General features: G+C 44.5%; 3 protein-coding genes across 5 annotated transcripts; 1 reads left to right on the top strand and 2 right to left on the bottom strand.

Moving 5' to 3' along the window:
- Positions 1 to 279: 279 nt before the first annotated feature.
- On the bottom strand, positions 280 to 9,323 carry wiza (WIZ zinc finger a). Of its 3 annotated transcripts, none has more exons than XM_061679554.1 (9): positions 9,207 to 9,323; positions 8,548 to 8,576; positions 6,350 to 6,611; positions 4,681 to 5,499; positions 4,249 to 4,587; positions 3,576 to 3,790; positions 3,012 to 3,192; positions 2,784 to 2,940; positions 280 to 925 (listed from the first exon to the last, which is right to left on the bottom strand). In XM_061679554.1, exons 3-9 carry the CDS (start codon positions 6,513 to 6,515, stop codon positions 769 to 771), a joined length of 2,034 nt encoding a protein of 677 aa, XP_061535538.1. In that variant the 5' UTR covers positions 6,516 to 6,611; positions 8,548 to 8,576; positions 9,207 to 9,323; the 3' UTR covers positions 280 to 768. The 3 variants fall into 3 exon arrangements, with proteins under 3 accessions (XP_061535538.1, XP_061535537.1, XP_061535539.1); XM_061679553.1 differs by having other exon boundaries at positions 8,548 to 8,617; XM_061679555.1 differs by lacking the exon at positions 8,548 to 8,576.
- Positions 9,324 to 13,330: 4,007 nt separating this feature from the next.
- On the top strand, positions 13,331 to 16,767 carry prdx2 (peroxiredoxin 2). Its single transcript, XM_061680130.1, has 6 exons — positions 13,331 to 13,421; positions 14,239 to 14,365; positions 14,443 to 14,596; positions 15,424 to 15,546; positions 15,983 to 16,113; positions 16,424 to 16,767. Exons 2-6 carry the CDS (start codon positions 14,263 to 14,265, stop codon positions 16,504 to 16,506), a joined length of 594 nt encoding a protein of 197 aa, XP_061536114.1. The 5' UTR covers positions 13,331 to 13,421; positions 14,239 to 14,262; the 3' UTR covers positions 16,507 to 16,767.
- Positions 16,768 to 18,392: 1,625 nt separating this feature from the next.
- Positions 18,393 to 20,320, bottom strand: LOC133403896 (transcription factor JunB-like). Its single transcript, XM_061679289.1, has one exon. The coding sequence runs from the start codon at positions 19,692 to 19,694 to the stop codon at positions 18,663 to 18,665; it is 1,032 nt and encodes a 343-aa protein (XP_061535273.1). The 5' UTR covers positions 19,695 to 20,320; the 3' UTR covers positions 18,393 to 18,662.
- Between the last annotated feature and the right edge of the window lie 407 nt (positions 20,321 to 20,727).

Here is a 20,727-nt window from a genome sequence, read left to right on the forward strand (position 1 = left end):
GTACTCGCAGGGGCTGCGGGTGGGAGGGGTCGCAAATGTTTTTCTTCTTCCTGGGGGGGTCGTAACAGAAAACAATTGAGAAGCACTGCTGTAATCTAATCCTGAAAGGTTCCCTCTCAGCCCTGTTTAAGTGTCAATATGCATCTTGAAGGGCAAAAATGTATGACATAAATGCATGCCATTTATCATTAAAAATAACCCCAGCAGGAATTTTTAGTTATCAAAAAAGGCCTCATGTTCTTAAAACTTTGAATAAAATAAGCATTCAATCACACCATGTACACAAAACAGAATTTAATTTACATAAAAATCAATAATGAGTGAGATGAGTAAAAAGATCTCAAAGACTGAAAATCAGGTTTTGGAGAGACTCTCTAAAGGCATGTATGATAATCCATTTTTATGTCTTTTGACATATTTAGGTTAAACACTTAAAATATAACTTTTTGTCACAGTGAAATGGGTTTATAAAACAAAATAAAGTGTTTACACAAGGATTATACACATAAAGGTGCAGCTTCTGGGCACGTAAAGCTAAAATGAGATTTGGTCTATTACAAAGTTGCTATTATTCAAGTTGCACAATTCACTGTTGTTGTTGATGGTGTTTTTACAAACGTAACAAGGCAGATCATTTAAATAGCAATGTGTCAGGGAGTGGTAGTGGCGTAAACTCAAAGAGGTTCAATTAATGACAGCATAAATCCATTCATCCATATGTTTTGGAGTTAGTTATTCAAACTACACAGCCACAGCCCTACACTACTACTACACAGCCACAGGATGGAGGTGACCTGGGGAAGCAACTGGAGCAGCAGGGGGAGACTCTTGACCTTTGTAGCCCAGCGACAGGATGTGTTTTTGCAGGTGTGTGATCCACTGCTCTTGAATAGACAGCGGCCCGTGAAACACTTTTTCACAGAACCTGTAAAAGAGTCAAAACAGACAAGGAAGACTCATCTAAACAGTGTAGAGATTGAAAATATGACTGTAGAGGAGGTATCAATAACATTTTTGGGTTTCTACCCACAACCCTGCACTGAGTGTGTGGCCACCTAGAGGCAGCAGAACACAATTACAACACTTAACACACTACCACCTTGCGTAAGTAACAAAGCAAAATCTATTGTTTGCTTTTAAATCCAAATGCAGCAGATTTACAGAGCAACCAGATTCTTGAAGTCATATGTAACTCTATGTGGGGTTTTTACTATGAAGCGTTGAATATCGGAGACTGCCGTTTGCTACTTCCTGCCCTGAACAAGATACAGACAATCCAGAATAAATGAATGAATGGATGGGGAGAGGTCACTGAAATTCTCAGAAATTCACAGCGACCCTAAACATCCATCCATTTTCTACTACTTGTCATGTTCCGGGCCACGGGTGAGCTGGAGTCTATCTCAGCTCATGAGAGACCAGGTGCACTGGACTGGTCGCCAGTCTGGGTCAGACTGTGGGTCAGTCAGACTGGTAGCAGGCTAACCCAAAACAATTGTAGCCAAACATTACCAAACTTATTTTACTTTTGTTATATTTAAGAAGGCATCTTAATATCATAATTATATTAATCACAACATAATACATTCTTGTATTTAGGGATGCAGATTTGACAAAATTTCTTGATCGCCATTTTAAATTTTTTTATAACGTGATTATGTCTCTCTGGATGTTCTGAATACTGAAGCAATGTTTGATAATAAACGGCTTCACCCAAGCACTAACCACGATTGAAAGAAAGGTTTTTGTGTTATCATTCATATTCTCTGAAAAATGGCCAAGAAATCATAAATTCTACCAGGGTATGTGAACTTATGAGCACAACTGTAACTAACGAGCGCCATCCATGGCCATTCGCCAGAATTGCGAGTTACCAAGTTATAATAGCTTGGCCTATTTCTAGCATGACTACATTGTGCAGTTAGCCGTCAAGCTATGCCTACAACCCCAAAAAATGCATCTTCCCTGACGTGTTGCGTTATTTGGGCTAGGGTCTCTGTTGTGGTGACCGACACGCGGCACACGCAGCAAGCCAACAGCGAGTTGGACAGCTGTGCTACTGGCGGCGAGACAAGTACGGATTGGCCGCTACTGGGCTTGCAGACCGGCAGCGGACTGCCGTTGGCTTCGTCCAATACCCCACAGCCTTGCTCAATGCGCAGCGCGTAGATCCACACAACAAAGACACTTACGCGAAGTTAGACTGTTTAGCGAGCTAAGGGCTCGCTCGACCCCGGCGGGGTCATCCAAAATGTCAGCGCCTCGCTTGAGACACAAAATCTGTTTGTTTACCATAACCACACGAGCACAAGTTATTCAGCCAGTAGCTGACAAGAGCCATGAGCACACAGCATGAGTGAATGTATTTGATTACTGGTGAAGGGTTGTCTCCAGCGCCTTCAGCGAACACAGCCCCACGCAGTCCTGCAGCTTGTGGGGGGGCTTTATTTTTCATTATTTCAGGGCCTTATTTACCAATTTTTTAATTCATTTATAGTTGGCAGGCTTTTTTCAACACACACTTCTCTGTGGTGTGTCAAATTTCCAAAGCATTTTTCCGGCCTCTTTGGTGCATCTTTAACACTTTTACATTTTATGATACTTATTTCTTTCCTCAGTATTATCACTATTCCTTGTTGACTGGTCAACAAAAATCACAAATTTCTACACACACAGTGGTTACTTTTGAAAGTTTTTTTATCTGCCAAATATGGTTTAAAATGATTACACATATAGTTAAATAGCACCACAAGTTTGTGTTCTCCAGAAGTCAACTCACTGACCTGCACTTGAGAGAGTAAACTTTTCCGACTAGCTTGACCAAAGGAGTTAATGGAGGTTTGGGCAGCAGAGCGGGAATGCTCCCAGACCGTGATGGTTGCTGGGAGTTGGTGACGTCTTCATTTTCTTCTCCTGCCGGTGGAAGTTGTTTTGGAAGCGCTGGGGAACACAGAAGTGGTGTGGTGTGAAGCTACAGTAGGCCTATATCTTTCTTTGTTTGAATTGCTAACCTCTTGGAGAGCGCACACCGGCATTTCCATACACTGCTACAGAGTGTGCCTGGCCTTGTGGTTTTTTGGATGAACCAGCAGAGACACCCTGGTCGTCTTTGGCCAATTTATGCCCTGAGAACTTCAGGTTGCTGCCAGGCAATGATTCAGAATCTGACAAAGTGGATAGCGAAACCGTTTTCTGGGATGAAAAGAAAATGAAGGCAACGTTTTAATTCACATTTCTTCAAAACGGTTCAATCAAAGTCAAACATACTTTCTAATTATTATCAATGGTTGGGCTCAAACGCCCCCTGAATTCGAATGCTTTCTCTTCCCAACACATTATAAACAATTGTATGCTTCCACTTTTATGGAGCCATGCTTGGATGAGTTTGGTGTAGAGGAACATGACAGCCCTGACCTCAATCTTATCAGACACCTTTGGGAGGAACTAGAACAGAGATTGTGAGTCAACACAATCCTCATCGAAATTAATGGAAATGCCATTACCATCCTCATGCATCCCAACACGTTTGTCTCTGCAGGGTATTTCTAGACTTAAAAGAACACCGAATAGCACACCTTCTTGATGTACAGGTCTCCCTCACGATAGCGACGGGTGAGAGCAGCCACCTTAACCGGGTCCTTCCGCATCAACTCCCTGAGGTGTTCTATTGGCGAGGTCGCCCCTTCTGTTTTCCATTCCACCACGCCCAGTTGTCGAAGGTGGGCCCGTGCGTGACTGGCTAGCGCCTTGCGGTTTTCAAAATGAAAGCCGCAGAGCTCACAGGATTTGCCTTAAAGACAACCAAGCAAACAAGCTCATTTACTCAGTGCTGACAAATTGCACATGGAATTAAATACTCACTTTGGGAAAAAAAGTAAACGTGACCTGCTATACAACTTGCCACTATAGCTTTTCACATTTGTGCTTAACTTCTTTTTACATTTGTGTGACAGAATATACATATACGTATAAGAGTTGAAAATGGTAAAATGCTAATTCAAACATTTCCTGTCCGTATATAGGTAATAGAGGTCTAATAATGGTGACCAAGTTAGAACCTGCAACTGCAGTGTTTTGAAATCTGAACAAATCAGATGTTGACAAGCATCTTGGAATGAATTTTTCCTGAAATTAATTAGACGCCTCTCTTTAAGGTAGTCTAAAGGCCATCATCAAGTAGCATATACGTCATATACAGACACTTTTCATCACTGTTACCGTCACTAAAGAGTGTCTCTCATTTCTTACCCCATGTCAACGCCCCACTCTTGCAAGATGGAGATTTGTCTTTCATAGAGTAATCCAGAGGTGAGGGGCAGAGGTTGGAGATTGTCTGGAGGCTGTCTGATATCCTTTTAGAACCTTGAGGACTCCACTGGATTTTCCCTGACGACGACACCTCGCCGGACCAAAGCTTCTCTTCACCGTGCACCATCACATCCTTGAGGAGATCAATCGGTGAGGTCTTGATGGACCAGGTGAGGCCAAGCTGGCGCAGATGGGCGCGGGCGTGGCAGGACAGGGCTTTGCGAGTCTCGAAAAGCTGACCACAGTAGTCACAAAGGACTGTCGGTGGCGAGAGTTCATCTGTGGGGCATGCAAAGAAGGGGAGGAGAGAAATTATGTAGAGAATATTATGGAACAAAAATGAATAAGCAAAACAACTGTTGAGAGTGTTACCTGCACTAAGAGTCTTGGAAGGAGTTACCAAAGCAGATAGGTTCTGTGGGGGAGTACTGCTGCTGCTGGAGCTGGTTCCACTCACTAGAGACATATCAACCTCCAAAGGCTCAGGCTTGGGCTTTCTGAGAAGGGGGTCCACCGCCAAACGAAAGCCTTTCTTTGCTTTCGGAGCCCGATTGACAGGGTTCTGAGGAGACTTTGCAAGGCTTGGGAAAGTGGATGGAAAAGAAGATCGGGATTGCCATGTGACGGGAGACCGTGGCGGGGAGGCTTGAAGAGAGGTTGGTGCAGAAGAAGGTTCTGCGAAGGAGTTGGTGGTACTGCTCATTTTGGTGGGATGCATCGCTTCTAACACGCCGCTGCTCACCAGATCCTGTACAGTGTCGATTGCGGACTCATCTTTCCCTAGCAGGTCAAGAACCCCAATCTGCCGCAGATGAGACCGTGAGTGGCTAGCCAGGCCTTTCCGATTTTTACACACCTCCCCGCAAAGAATACACGTGAACTCCTCAGGGGGTTTTGGTCGCTTACAGGGAGGAGATGTGGGTGGAGACGACAGCCCTGATGGATTTTTAGTAGGAGCCCCACGCAGACTGTTTGTGGAGAAAGGTATCTGTTGCTTCATGCTAGTGGGCTTGAGGCCCTCGTCCTTCATGATCTGATAAAGAAAGTCAATGGGGCTGCCCTTGATGTCAGCTTCAGGGATTCCCATCTGTTGCAGATGGGAACGGGCGTGACTGGACAGACCTTTACGTGTCTCATACCAGCAGCTACAAAGCTGGCAAATGTGAAGATCATTGTCGTCGTTCTTTGAAGCTGAAAAATGGAGGATGGGAATTAGTAGAGTATCACATGGAGAGATAGACAAGACAGGTTGAGAGCACCACAATGTTCCCCTTCTATATCGTGGTTCAACGTTCACATACATAACAGATTTTTAATACTCCTTAATAGGGGTTGGACGACTTCACATTTTTTGTAGTCGACGCTAAGGTGATGATAGTTGAGTCGATTAATCAATCACTTCATTTAGTTTTTTTTCCATTCATCGTGCACTTCCAAATACACTTGCTCACTCCCCGCCATCCTCGGATGCTAATCCCCCCGCCCCCCCGCCCTCGTTCATCCAATCACATTCAGATACCTTCATGGCATCGCAGACAGTCAGAAGCTCCATGTGTGTTAAAGTAGCAGCTCTTTGAAGGTTTATCATTACATAACATCTCTGCTAATATCAGTTAGCCTGTCTATAGCGTTTTACATTGTATGTTATCTTTGAACAAGCAGACTTTTGTTAGACAAAATGATATGGTTTGGTTGAACATTTTAGTTTGAACATAAATGTTTAATTCTGATTTGTTTTGTGTCAGTTTTACAAATATGTTTTATATATATTTTTTAAAAATATGTTTTATACGGAATCTCAAATTAATATAGAAAAAATATTTTGGGAAATAAGTGGTTTATTCCCTCTTGTTTGGATCAAGTAAATCTAGCCAATTGTCCATCCCTATTGCTGACACACAGATTATTCATCCTCTCAAGAGAATTTATTTTTCAAAATTCACCAGATTTGCATAATTTGTGGTAATAATCCAGAGAACCCCCACAGGCACACAGAGAAGAGCTTTTCTTATTATTTTTGTCACTCAGAAGACACCCTTACTTAATGTGACTGGGGCATCCGTTTCAAGAGGTGCCCATAGTGGCTTTGCTGTTGTCCGGTGCTCTGAAGAGGATAAAGCGCTGTCCTGCTGTTGTCTAAGAGCTGAACGAGATGTGTCGGGAGGCGAGACTGCTGATGTTCTGGCTGGAGAATGTGGTTGATCCATGATTCTAGAATCTTTGAATCAGCTGTAACTCAGGAGGTCTTGCAGTATCTCACTCTCTCCTCCCATAGGCAGAGCAATGCTCTGTGTCAAACCAAGCTGAGGATGCACAACATATATAGAAGACTGCAATAAATATCACACCACGGCCAACAATTGAGGCTGGATAGTTAAATGTAAGCCTACAAAGGATTTAACAGATTAAGGCAACAGGCATAGATGAAAATAAAAACGCCATAATCATCTCTGTATTTGCTTTTATTCTCTAACAACAGGGCCAAAATCTAAGGTGAACCACTTGCCCAGAGGTGTTGCTTTGGAGGATTCTGCCTCGCTAAAAGTATCACGAGGAAGAACCTCTTCGGCAAAAGCGTCTACCTGCAGCGCTTCATTTTGAAATGGACTCTCATGCTGTTTTAACCAACATTGTACAGCACCATACTATGTGATAAATGTTCCCCACTCATCAAGGGATGTCAAACTCTGGGCCTATGAAGCCCTTTGAGGCTCTTTTGTGATTAAGGGCTATACAAACGCAACTTGACTTCTGTAAAATGCATCCATCTATCCATTTTCTATAGCGCTTGTCCTCATTAGGGTCATTAGATCGATAAGATGGTGTTACGTCTACAGATGGTCGAGAGGCAGGGTACACTGTGGACTGGTTGCCACACTCACATTAACACTGATGGGCAATTTAGAGTCTTCATTTAACTTAACCTTTTGGAATGTGGGAGGATGCTGGAGTACTCTGAGAAAACTACACACAGGCGGGGCCGGGGATTGAACCCCGGTCCTCACAACTGTGAGGCAGACGCGCTAACCAGTCGTCCACCGTGCCGCTGAGATGATTGAATTGTTAGATAATAATCCTCAAGAAGCTTTTTAAGGACTATCGAGCACAGGAACAAGGAGAATTTTCTCAAATTCATACTTTTTAGTTGGTGATAGACATCCATGTTCAAAATCTTTGGCCATGCAAACTCCAACGTGCTTTCTAAATTCAAACTTAGCACACGCGAAGAGGCAAATCATAAATACATTTGAAAGTATATGTACAAATGCATAAGTGGAAATACAGTATATATAATTTGTGCTTCTATTTCAATAAGATTTGTACGAAGTTGATATTTGTGACTTAATAATAATGATGATGATGATAATACATTTTCTTTAAATCCTGTATTGGACCTGTAAGACAATGCTAGGCCTGACTCTAGTTCAGTGGTTCTTAACCTGGGTTCGATGAAGCATTCGCAGGGGTTCGACTCAGGACAAGACACACATTGCGTGCGCGCGTGCATCCGTAAAAGCATTTTTGGTGGGGGCAACGTTCCCATCAAAGGCAATGCATGTAAGTGTTTTGAAAATAAATCATATTGCTCATTTTTCATGAGGTTCACTTTTTTGTCAACGTCCAAGCATAAGCTATTAATGCAGAACATTTGAAGAAGAAGAAAAAAAGCCCTGCAAAATTGCTCTTACCTATGAACCCTTTTTAAGGATTGTAGAAAGAACACAAAGAAAAGCAACAGACTATTGTGAAAATGATATGAGTGGCACTTTCCAAGGGTAAATGCAACAGTAAAATTCAATTTTCATTGAATTTAAGTTTTCAGTTTTGTTTTCTTGTTTGAAATTCCATGTTTTTTGGGTTTGTTCTAATGCGTGGTTCATTTTGTGCACAAATAACATATATATCCGCATATACCTGTTTTGAATTTTTAAAAAAACACATTCTATTTTCCTAATTAGGAAGGGTTCCGTGAACATGCTTATGAAACTTGTGGAGTTTCATACCTCCAACAAGGTTAAGAACCACTGTAAATCCACTCAAGACTTCATTGGACAAACCTGGGTTGACCAATCCATCTGATAAATGCCTTTGTTTCACAAACTATTCATAATTGTAATTGACTGGTTAAGCATGCCGTCTCAATTTCTTGAACTTGATTTATGATGCAGTTCTTTATTGCAATGTGGCAAAACTAAAACAACAACAAATATGGATAATACTGTACATAGAAAGTCTTACCTCAGTAACAAGCGGCTGGTGTCATTATTCTGAGGGACAAGAAAGTTGGTATCTTTTGAATCATAGGTGCCTACGTAGAACAATGTCAGTTTAAAAAAACAAAGTCCGACTGTTTTTGTTGTCTGCATTATATATTTAAAAAGGACGGGGCCTGGCAAACATAGTGATTCGTGCCTTGTACTACTTATTTAAACTTGTACTGTGGTAAGGTTTGTTGATATACCGACAACCAGGATTATAATTTGTTTGATAAGTGAAAAAAAAATCATTTGCAAACATGAAACTCAACCAAATAGCATAACGATTACGACAAACATTTAAGACAGACTTCATGTTGCCTTTTAAAACGAAACATGACACCAGGGTTACGTATCGGTACATTCACCCACTTTGGCTTGCAGGCAACATTTTACTGTGAGAAGCTCGAGGAAATGAGTAAAGATATGTAACAAGGAATCTAACCCTAACCCTGAACAAATTGAGCAATCCCCAAAAAATAACAATGGGAGTTAACACTGTGATCCACCTTTGTTTTGCCATGCAAACGTGCTCACGACAGTTGCAACTAAGTCGTAAAAAACAGTTTGGAAGAATAGAAAAAGCAGTAACGTAACCAGCGCCCCGGTATAAAGACAAACTAATCGATGAAGTTATTTTACCTTTGAGCCTCAAACGAGTAAACCCCCGTGTCAACATAAACAAAGCTTCGTTTTGCTAACCGGAACTAGCAAACAAGGGCTAGGTCTTTCCCTTCAAAGTCCGAGCTGCAGGATGCGGTCGACACAACGCACAATGGTCACACCCAGAGCCCGCCCACTTCATACGTACAATATTACTGGCAGAAAATTTGGGGCCTGCTTTTATAATGAATATAATACATTCAGTAATTAAAACCGTTATACAATGAATTTACTGTTGATGTCATCTGGTTGATTATCTTTGGTATAGAAATATGCAACAGGGAGAACAACGATAATATGCAAAAACAAATCACAACTGAAATAATGATGTAATTACAGTAAAGTACGTTCGCCTGACTTTGGTGCGGGTAGCGTGGGTTCAGTTCCCACTCAGTGACGGTGTGAATGTGCGTCCAAATGGTTGTCCGTGTCTATATGTGCCCTGCGACTGACTGGCGACCAGTTCCGGGTGAAGTTCGCTGGGAAAGGCTCCAGCGCCCCGCGACCTGAACCAGGATAAGCGGTATTGAGAATAGATGGATGAATGTATGGATGGATGGATAAACAGAGGTTGCAAGGTGACGAAAATGGTTTAAAAACAAATATAAAGTTGAATGTTTTTCTTAAAAATCGATGTAAAAATGTGCAAAAGCTTTAGTGATTTAAAAAATAAATGCAAACATCCAACCTTTTTTTTATGTTAAACTGTCGTTCTTTAATATTACAAAAACAATAAATAAAAGTAAAACCTGGAAAATACTACTCCAGGCTCTATTGAGTGTTAATTGTTCTTGGGACCCCCTAATGGTAGCGGGGCCCTAAGCAGCTGCTTAGTTTTCTTACGCCCTGTTTCACACTCAGTCAAAAAGATATAATAATTACACAATCCATCCATCCGTCCATACATTTTCCGTACCGCTTATCCTCACTAGGGTCGCGGGTATGCTGAAGCCTATCCCAGCTGACTGCGGGCAGGAGGCGGGGTGCACCCTGAACTGGTTGCCAGCCAATCGCAAGGCACATATAAACAAACAACCATTCACACTCACATTCACACCCACGGCCAATTTAGAGTCTTCAATTAACCTGCCACACATGTTTTTGGGATGTTGTAGGAAACCGGAGTACCTGGAGAAAACCCACGCAGGCACAAGGAGAACATGTAAACTCCACAAAGGCGAGGCCGGATTTGAACCCGGGTCCTCAGAACTGAGAGGCAGATGTGCTAACTAGTGCCACCCCTGCAGGAGCCATGCCTCTTAATCTCTCACTTAGCACACACTCACACCATTCACTGTAAATATTTTTTCAGTCAGATATTCAGGGTTTCCTGGGGGGCTGGTGTGGGCTTGGAAGAGTGCGAGTGTCGGACCGGGTTTCAGTACATCAGTGCTCCTCCGCCTTGCCTGCCCCCCGAGATTTGAATGCATTACAGACACTCATCCCCTTTCTTTTAATGCACACACACCTATCTCTGGAGGGCAGTGGGTTGTGGGGGGTGCGTGGCTGGTGGGGGTGGTAGCTGCGGGCCAGCAGTGCCCGGCAGCCCTGCCCTCCCCTCCATCCTGACGGGACACTCCAGATTTTAATGCACCCCACCACTCAGGGGCCACTTATACACGAGGTAGGGCCAATGACTGCCAGTCGAGGGAGGACCTGGTAGTCATCGTAACAGGGGGAGGGGGCGGTGCTCCCACCCCCTCCCCGCCCCCCCTTATCATTCCCTTGTCAGCCGCCCCGATCTGCTCTCCTTTCCAACAAACAGGGGACACCGTCTCACCTTCGGGCTGGGTGAGGACTGACAACATTGTGGGCCTAGCGGGTTGGTGGGGGGCGTCTCGCGCTCCTGGCGGTGGTGGAGGGGCGCATGGGACGGGGTGGGGGCTGCTTAGGGGGGTGGCGTTGAGTCCCTGCGGCCTCCTCCAGGTGGCCGGTTTTCGGGGCGCCTCGGTGGGGCCGGTGGCCACCCTCGATCCCTCGTTGTGGGAGGCGTCCCTTTCACCAGGCCACTCTCGGTTGAACTCCTGGGCCTCTCGATTGGGTGGGGTGGGGTCCTCAGTGCAGGCACAGCAATTACAGGACACATCTAACGGTTATTGTGCATTGGAAACGGTGTCAATTCCCTTGCATGTGTCTGCAGACACATCCCCCTGGGACTTATTCGCTGGGTGTGGGGCCACTCACTCATTGAGACAAACAATTTATTGGGTATCCCCCCACTTACACTCTGGTCATACAGATTTGTATAATTTACATAGCCACTCCCGCCACACTTCAGTTGTACAACCGGGTCCACGACCCCTGTCCTGCATGCTTCCCCTCCTGTCCCAATCCTGTCCTATATTGTCCAATCCTTCTCTCACAGGGTGTAGCACTACTGCCCCATACAACAGTCAAATTCATTGTGTCATTGTACTAGTTATATAATGCTTTACTTTACTCATTGTGTTTACAGCTAGTGCTTTATCTTTTGTTGTCTTCTTTTCCTATCTTATTTAGTTACCTTTGCACTCACTCTCTGTGTTGGTTTTTCTGTCACTCTCCTTGAAAAAAACTTTGTTCTGTTCGACTGAACGACTGTAGTTCTCAATAAATAGCCATAAGAATACAAAGACCCCACAGTGGGAGTTTAAAAACTCCACTGTGACACAGTAAAAGTGTTCCGGCATAAAATTATACAGATCTTCCTTTCTGCTTGACCTAACAGCCAAACAGGACAAAAAAAAATGTTAAAAATGGAAACAAAAAAACAAAAAAAATAATAATAATAAAAACACATTCAAATATGTAATCTACCATGATCATTTCCACCTCACGCTACCTTTTTCATACAATTGACTACTCCATTTTACAGTGCATGTGCAGACTTGATTCACGAAGAAGGCAGCAAAATAAACTTGTTGGCGAGGTTGTGAGTGTGAAGGTAACCCTTCATGCCGAGGAAAAGAAGACAAGGCAAGAGGAAAGCAAAGAGTTCTTATTAAAGCTATAAAAGGTTGAAACCTTTTTCTCAGTATAACATGTCATTTGACTGACAGCGACAAGAGCAAGAAACATTCTTTAATACATAGCATCACTCTCAGTGTCAGTCAAGGAGAAACCTATGGATGATCTGAAGAGTGACACGAGTGACGGTTTCCATCAGTTGAAATGGTAAACTATATTAAATGTTGACTAATGTTCTTTTCAATAGCAATAAAACTTGATATGATTCATCCATCCATACATTTTCTGAGCCGCTTATCCTCACAAGGGTCACGACGGGAGTGCTGGAGCCTATCCCAGCTATCATCGGGCAGGAGGTACACCCTGAACTGGTTGCCAGCCAATCGCAGGGCACATATAAACAAACAACCATTCATACCTATGGGTAATTTAGAGTCTTCAATTAACCTACCATGCATGTTTTTGGGGATGTGGGAGGAAACCGGAGTGCCCGCAGAAAACCCGTGCAGGTACGGGGAGAACATGCAAACTCCAAACAGGCGGGGCCGGGGATTGAACCCCAGTCCTCAGAACTGTGACGCAGACGCTCTAACCAGTCGCCCACCGTGCCGCTGAGATGATTCAATTGTTAAATAATAATCCTCAATAAGCATTTTAAGGACAAGCAGGAACCAGGAGAAGGGGATTGAACCCCAGTCCTCAGAACTGTGAGGCAGACGCTCTAACCAGTCGTCCACCGTGCCGCTGAGATGATTCAATTGTTAAATAGTAATCCTCAATAAGCATTTTAAGGACTAGCAGGAACCAGGAGAATTCTCTCAAATTCATACTTTTTAGTTGGTGATAGACATCCATGTTGAAAATATTATTCACTATAGAAGGCAGGGACATTAAAAAAAAGTTACGTAACTAGTAACTTATGCTGTCAGATAATTATAACAGATTTCAAATGACCTTGTGTTAAGGTGAAAATAAAACCTTTGTCAGTGCAGTCCACGGATGTGGAAGGCCCCATGACTGGGTTTTCCTTGCGCCCCCAAATGACGAGCTACGTCCCTGAGCGTGACTACGTCAGAATGTGAAAAACTTCAACCACAAGAGTTGAGCCTTTATTTTGGAGGAATGGGTCACTTGCAGCCTCCTCCGCGGCACCGCCTACTTATTCCGCGCAGCCGCAGTCAGTCGGCCTCGTGAAGCTTCCCTTGCCAAGCCAACAGTGTTACGTCGCCGACAACTTCGCTCAGACAGGTCAGAATTTGACGTTTTCCCAACTTTACTTTCGCACGCTGTCACTGTGCAACCACTGCGTGACCGTAACTAACTGGTGTTTGTTGTGGAACCAATAAAAGTTCAAATGTGGTTGACCGCCGATAGGTAAGCTAACATGGAGCTAAGCAGGCAGTGCGGGTCTTATTGTTTCTATTCTTCAGTGTGTGTGGGCCTAATGGTCCTTGCTTTGTCTCAACCACGGCTCACGCAAATTCCTTGTCTTACCGGAGCTGCTGCAAACTTCGAGTTTATAGCCCAGTTTAAAAATGATCACAATAAAAGCCGTTCTTGAACAATAACCACAGCACGTGTAACTTTTTTTGTTTTGTTTTAACTTGTCATTTCTTCAGCGAATCGATTGTAATCAAGCAAACTCTTTTATGCATCGCTTTTTTTTTCTTTTTTTGAAATTTAAATAACCACTTTACGGTTAAGATAGCTTTATCAACCTAATGTTGTTTAATAATGGCAGATTGTTTTTTTTTTTTTTTTACGTACGTACATGTAGTCGCTTCCCTTTTTGAGTTTTGCACACGTCCCAACGCTGCTGCGTGCTTATTTTTTAATTCCCCCCCCCCCCCCAAGGTTATACAAGTTTGCTAATAAGCTTTTGTTCCCTGCTGGTTGAACATGACTTGCATGTGACTCCATGGTTTTGCTCGCCGAGTGTAAAAGCAGTGCACTGATCCCCAAAAGGCTGAAAAACAGTCTTCAAAAAAAAAAAGAGCCCCTGAAGTCTCCAAGCATTTTTAGGTGTCACTGCATGTCAAACATATGCTCGCTTGGTCTTTTGCAGTCATTTGGCACCACTACCACCATCATGTCTTGTGGAAACGCTAACATTGGCAAGCCGGCCCCAGCTTTTAAAGCTACAGCTGTAGTGGATGGACAATTCAATGACATCCAGCTATCTGACTACAAAGGTAATATCACATTTTGTACACCAGCTTTTACTTGTTTTGACTTTTTCCATGTTGTTTTCCCCCTCTTTGCCCTTCAGGAAGGTATGTGGTGGTGTTCTTCTACCCTCTGGACTTCACGTTTGTCTGCCCTACTGAGATCGTGGCATTCAGCGACCGAGCCGAAGAGTTCCGCAAAATTGGCTGCGAGGTGCTCGGCTGCTCTGTGGACTCCCACTTCAGTCACTTGGCCTGGTGAGAAATCTTCCCGGTTCTGCAGAAACTTTTCTTTCTCTAACCTCGAGTTACTGTATCACACGTTTATGCTGCTGCATACGGCTGTTGTTGCATTATTCCTGGTGGGGTAAAGTGTAGTCTTCTAGCATTCATTTCTCCGTTACAAAAAAAAGTCATCTTGGTTTTGTTTTTGTCTGGAGCCTGCATTACTCTCCAGGTTACCCGTGTCTATTAAGTACTGTTTATTCTTCTCGTGTTGCTGTTTGATTCAAATGGGAGATGAGTTGAATAAATGGTGTCACAGCAGACTAAACCAATGCATCCGACAGACAAGTTTGGCATTACACATACAGAAGTGAAGTGTCTTTGTTTGATGTGATTGTTGGGTTAAGAGAGAGAGAGAGCTCCATCACCATTGCAAAGCAAGACACACATATACTAGTTAGAAAACAACTTGTCTGTGTGGCAAATCTAATGGGGACAGCCCAGCACATAAGCAATGAGTTCTTGTCAGTACGCTTTCTTGTCGTTCTGCTAGCTTGAAGAAGCACCACCACACGGGTCAGGTTATCTGCCGGTATCCTGCTTCTCTGCGTACACCAGATAAGTTCCCAGTGATGCAATGAGTCTTATCAAACTCCAATTTCTATATTGAACGTTCTGGAAGATGTGTGACGTTTAGCGTTCAACACTCATTTGCATTTTCAAAATATTTAGTTGGTAATGATCGTGAACCTGTCATTCACTAAGTGTGCAGGTTTTACAAAGTGTTTTGTCTTATAAAGAGAAAATTGAATTTGTGCTATTTTTATGTACTGTTTTTTTTTTTCCCCCCTCCCCTCTAGGATCAACACACCTAGAAAGCAGGGAGGTCTGGGTAACATGAAAATTCCCCTGTTAGCAGACCTGACAAAGAGCATTTCCAGAGACTATGGTGTGCTGAAAGAGGATGACGGCATTTCATACAGGTCACACAGACTTGGGACACGAGACCATGTTACAATGTCACCAATTAAGAGGCTGCACCCTTTGGAGGATCCACCTGTCTTGCTTTTTAAATGTCTCCAGTCTCAGCCTCATATCATGATGCTGGGTGGCTATGTGTTGGTTACATATTAATGTAATTTTAAGATTTGGCATTGCATGCTCGATTAAGGGAAACGAGGCTCAATCAAATATTTTACAGGCTAGCAAAAAATCTTGGCATAAAGGATAGCAGACATGCTTTAAAAAAAAGCCTAAAGAAGGCTGTATCCCACTTCAAACTTGAATTTGGACATAATTTCAGCTGCATTAGGACATTATTGGCCTTCAAATGCAGCCCCAGAGTTGAGACTGTGTAATAGAAATGATTGTCTACTTTTGGGAAGGAAAGGCACTTAACCCGCATTTTCTGTCTGTCAGGGGTCTGTTTGTGATTGACGACAAAGGCATTTTGCGGCAGATCACCATCAACGACTTGCCAGTGGGTCGCTCTGTAGACGAGACCCTGCGCCTGGTCCAGGCCTTCCAGCACACTGACAAATATGGTGAAGGTGAGTTCAAGAGGTTCTGAGATGCTGATATTGATTTTCAATATGCTCAGCTCTTTGTCTGCAGTGATTTCTATTCTTTATATATTTAAATGGTTTTGTGGTTTGTCTTCTTTGCATCATTGCTTGAATGTGAACCGTGTGACTTTCTTTGTTTTTGTCATCATGCAACCCTAATAATTATGAATACAGTAAAGATTTTGCAATGAGCGGCCTGGTAACCCCGCTGAGTGTTGACACTTGTACGCTGTGCATTTCTACTGCTGTGTGTCAATGACTGATATATGAACAAGCACTTTGTCCTCTTTCACAGTGTGCCCTGCCGGCTGGAAACCAGGCAGCGACACAATCATTCCCGACGTTGAGAAGAGTAAAGAGTTCTTCTTCAAGCAGTAAATGTGAAGGTCCCCTTAATAGTAGCACTTTTCCTCAGATGATATGCGCTTCTGTGGAGCAGTCCTAAGTGACTTCCTGCTTGTCAAAAGCCCAACCTATTCTGTTAGATGTGTTATCTTTGTACATCTGGTACACAACTGGTGGGACAACCTCCAAGTCTCAAGCACTGAAAAGTTAATTTCCTTTTTTTTTTTCTCAGAAAAATACTAAGAATTTTCCTGACTGTTCTGTCTCTATTGATTAAAGCAGTGGGAATGTGAAGTGTGGTTTTGTTTTATGGCTCTGAATGTCCTACCTTTTGTCACCTCTGGGGTGTGCCATTAGTTTGTTACATTAACAGTTGAGCTGAGGAACATCTTGCATGAGAAAAATCTCAACCACCAAACGTCACATTAAATTATACATACTGAAATTATGACGAAGCACGGTGGACGACTGGTTAGAGCGTCAGCCTCACAGTTCTGAGGAGCGGGGTTCAATTCACCGGCCCCGCCTGTGTGGAGTTTGCATGTTCTCCCCGTGCCTGCGTGGGTTTTCCTCCGGGCACTCCGGCTTCCTCCCACATCCCAAAAACATGCATGTTATTGAAAACTCTAAATTGCCTGTAGGTGTGAATGTGAGTGTGAATGGTTGTCTGTTTGTATGTGCCCTGCGATTGGCTGGCAACCAGTTCAGGGTGTACCCAGCCTACTGCCCGATGACAGCTGGGATAGGCTCCAGCACGCCCGCGACCCTAGTGAGGAGAAGCGGCTCAGAAAATGGATGGATGAAATTATGACTTTTCACAAATAAGTCTGAAATCTGGGCTTGTTTAAAGCAAAGTTATTCTGTTTTTGAATGGGAACCGATGGATACGTGTTCATTGGACTTTTTGCCATAGAGTAGAAGAGCATTAATTGTTCTGCCTGTCACTGGCATAGATGAACAGTATTTGCCATAAATAATTTTCTGACAAAAGGCGGCAAATTGGGTTTTTTTCCTCCTGCAGAACAGTGACTATCTCACGCCACAGTGGTTGGGGACTCACTGACGTATCCCACCTGAGCGCCATGTTTGCCTGTGGTTTCACGTGACGTTTGGATGTAGCGTACATGATGCCTAATAGTAAGACTTCTTTTTTTGAATCACTTAAAACTACACTTAAGTCCAAATCGGATGACATGAACTAAGCGCAAGCTGGTTGTGATTGGTGCATTTGGGAACCATCTGACAGTTGGCTGCGCTGAAGCTATGTGAACCACTACATAGTGGTTCATGCTATCAATTGTTGCCTGTTTACAGGTTGACATCGACTGTTGTCTTAGCTTCAAGTGTATCAAATGTAATTGACTTGTACAAGTAGTCCAAGTACATGTCAAGTTTTCCGCCAGCTTAGATAAGATCAACATTTAATATGGCCTCTTAAAAGATATTTTCCTGTTTATGCAACCTAGTTATTTTACTGCGTATGCTGCACCACTTCTCGTAAATTCCTAACCCAGCTAACAACCACATCTGCTTATTTTGTGTGAAACTTTTGCTTCAACGGCTCTCCTGTTTTCACAGCTTGTTTGGGGAAACTGAAAGCAGAACTGGGAAACTCCCGTAGCTCATTGACAAACCATCTCACACTCACACATGCGGCCTCTCTGACCAGCATTGTAGGAGGGAGTTTCCGGAAACCTATTAGTGTTGTGACGTTTGTGAGAAAAGTTCCCCATATAAGGCGTGGTAGTTAGTACGTCAATAGGAAAACAATCCTATCTGGGGTGTTGAAGGTCAAGGAATTGAAATGCTGACAGCGCAGATGATTCCGACAACAGCCCGCCAGTGTTCTAGAGAATTGCCTCAATAATTCCAAAGAGGTGACATTTCAAAATGCTGACAGCACCATGAAGAACAACACATTTCTCAATGGCGACATTTCTTTTACTTAAATATACTGTACAGGTACAAAAAAAAAAAAAAAAAAAAAGGTCAGGATCAACCTGACAACAGAAATAAGTTACATCAGAATTCATCACAATGTACAAAGTCAAATGTAAACAGGACAGCTTGTGTTGGTTGTCATTGATTTCCGTGTACTTTAGTTTCAGCCGCAACACTCCAGTCGCGTGTGCCGTCAGTGCGCTTGCAGTCCAGTGTATTTCAAGTGTTCGCTCAGAAGTCTGGCTTCCTCAGTAGGACTTGACTTTGGGCGACAGCATGAGCTGACAGCCGCTGCTCACGTGTGTCATGACTTTCTGTTTGAGTTGGGCCACCTGCTCCCGGAGAACTGAGGCCGTGTTGGAGAGCCCCGCGTTGTCCGTTTTCAGAACTTTCACTCTGTCCTCCAGACGGGCGATGCGCTCCAGCTTGCGCCGCCGACATTTGGACGCAGCCAGCCGGTTCCTGAGCCGCTTGCGCTCCGCCTTGATTCGCTCCTGGTTCTCCAGGTCGATGGGAGACATGGGCGGCGAGCTGTTGTCGCTGCTCTGCATGTCCGGGACGGTTTGGGGCTCCTCTTTGAGGCCGCCGAAGCGCGGCGCGTGCAGCCCGGCGCCGGCCAACGAGTGCTGGAAGGGGTGGGAGCCGTGCGCCGCGCCCTGCGGCTGGTGCGGCTGCTGGTGGTGCTGGTGGTGGTGGTGGTGCTGGTGGTAGGGGTGGTGCGGCAGGTAGCTGATGGTGGCGGACGGGTAGCTGACAGCCGACGACAGGCCGGGGTTGCTGGTGCAACTGCCCAGGTTGGTGTACTCGAGCGGCTCCGGCTGCATGGATGAGCCGAACACCGAGCCGGGCGCCGAGCAGGCGACACCCCCGGTTCCGATGGACACGTTGGGCGGCGCCATCTGGTTCATCTTGTGCAAGTCGTCCAGCGCCTTGACGAAACCTTCAGCGAAGCCCTCCTGCTCCTCTGTGATCCCGCGGCTGTACAGGTACTGGCTCGGGGTCGGCGTGGCGGTGATGAGCCCGTTGCTGTTGTGGATGATGAGTCGCTCCAAATCCGGAGAGGCGAGCTTGACGGAGCCCGAGTCCGCCGTGGCCGCCGAGTACAAGTCGGAGTCGGCGCGCAGGTGGTGAGACTTGAAGTGGGAGCTCCGATAGTGATCAGACAAGTTCAAGTTCATGTTCTGCTTTAGTAACTTGTAGTCTGGCAAGGCTGCGCCTGGATGGCCATAAGCAGAGAGAAACGAGTCGTCATAAAAAGGCTGTTCCATTATTGTGGACATTTTCGCTTTAAAATCAGACAGTCAAATAGGCTACAAGAGTTCGTGAAGGTCCCAACTCAACTCAACTCCAGCAAGTCCTGATGTATTATTATATTGACGATCACTATGAAAAACAGCAAAACTTCCAAAATAGTGGAACTCTACTATACCAAGTCGTCGATTTGTACCTTCAGTTGGAATCAAAGCGCAGTCCAGTGACTAATTCAGATGCTTTCATTCCACTCGTGTGTTGGTGAGTCTTTAATTTTGAAAACCTGTCTGATCGTCTGCCTCTCTCGTTTCCTCTCTTACGACGAGCTGCCGAGCAATTTCTCTCTATTTATGCGATGCGGAGCGAAGCCCGATCCGAGGCTCCGATTGGTCGCTGTGCGCTTGGAGCCCCGCCCCCAGGATGTCGGACGTGCGTAATGACGCACGTTGCCAGGAACCGCCGCCACTGTAAACACGGCGAGGCCCTTTCGCCTGGAGGAAAAGTCCAAAAAGGTAAATATGAACGGACAACAAGAGCGCTTTCACGCTCGCAGATTCTGGTCCACGAGTCTCGCGGGTCCAATTCGGTCCAGTGGACAACACCGCAGCCAAGTCCACTCTCAGACTCGGCCTTATATGTCCAATCAATACTGCACGCACATATAAGCGGCTGCTGAGTCACGGATCCAAACTGATATCATCTTAGTCCATATTTGGGTATCCTGGCGCGCCGGTTCCTCCCTGACACAAGCCGGGAAGCCAATCCCCTTGTGGCTCGCTTCCAGCTGGACGGAGGTGGGAGGTTACCCTCCTTCAAGCCTCAGGCAACAAAGAGACACATGAGGTGAGGTGAGGAGAGGGTGTGGAAGCTGACTGCTTCAAAAATGCAGCAAGCATTATGGCTGTGTGGTAACAAAAGACAATCTTTTGACACTATCACGCACCTTTCAAAATACTCAACCAAGTCAGTCAATTTTTGAAATTTATTTGAACTCAAGCAGCGGCACAGTTGGGCGACTGTTTAGCACATCGCCATCACAGTTCTGAGGACCCGGGTTCAAAT

This window comes from Phycodurus eques, chromosome 6 (assembly GCF_024500275.1).
Source record: "Phycodurus eques isolate BA_2022a chromosome 6, UOR_Pequ_1.1, whole genome shotgun sequence".
Lineage (NCBI taxonomy): Eukaryota > Metazoa > Chordata > Actinopteri > Syngnathiformes > Syngnathidae > Phycodurus > Phycodurus eques.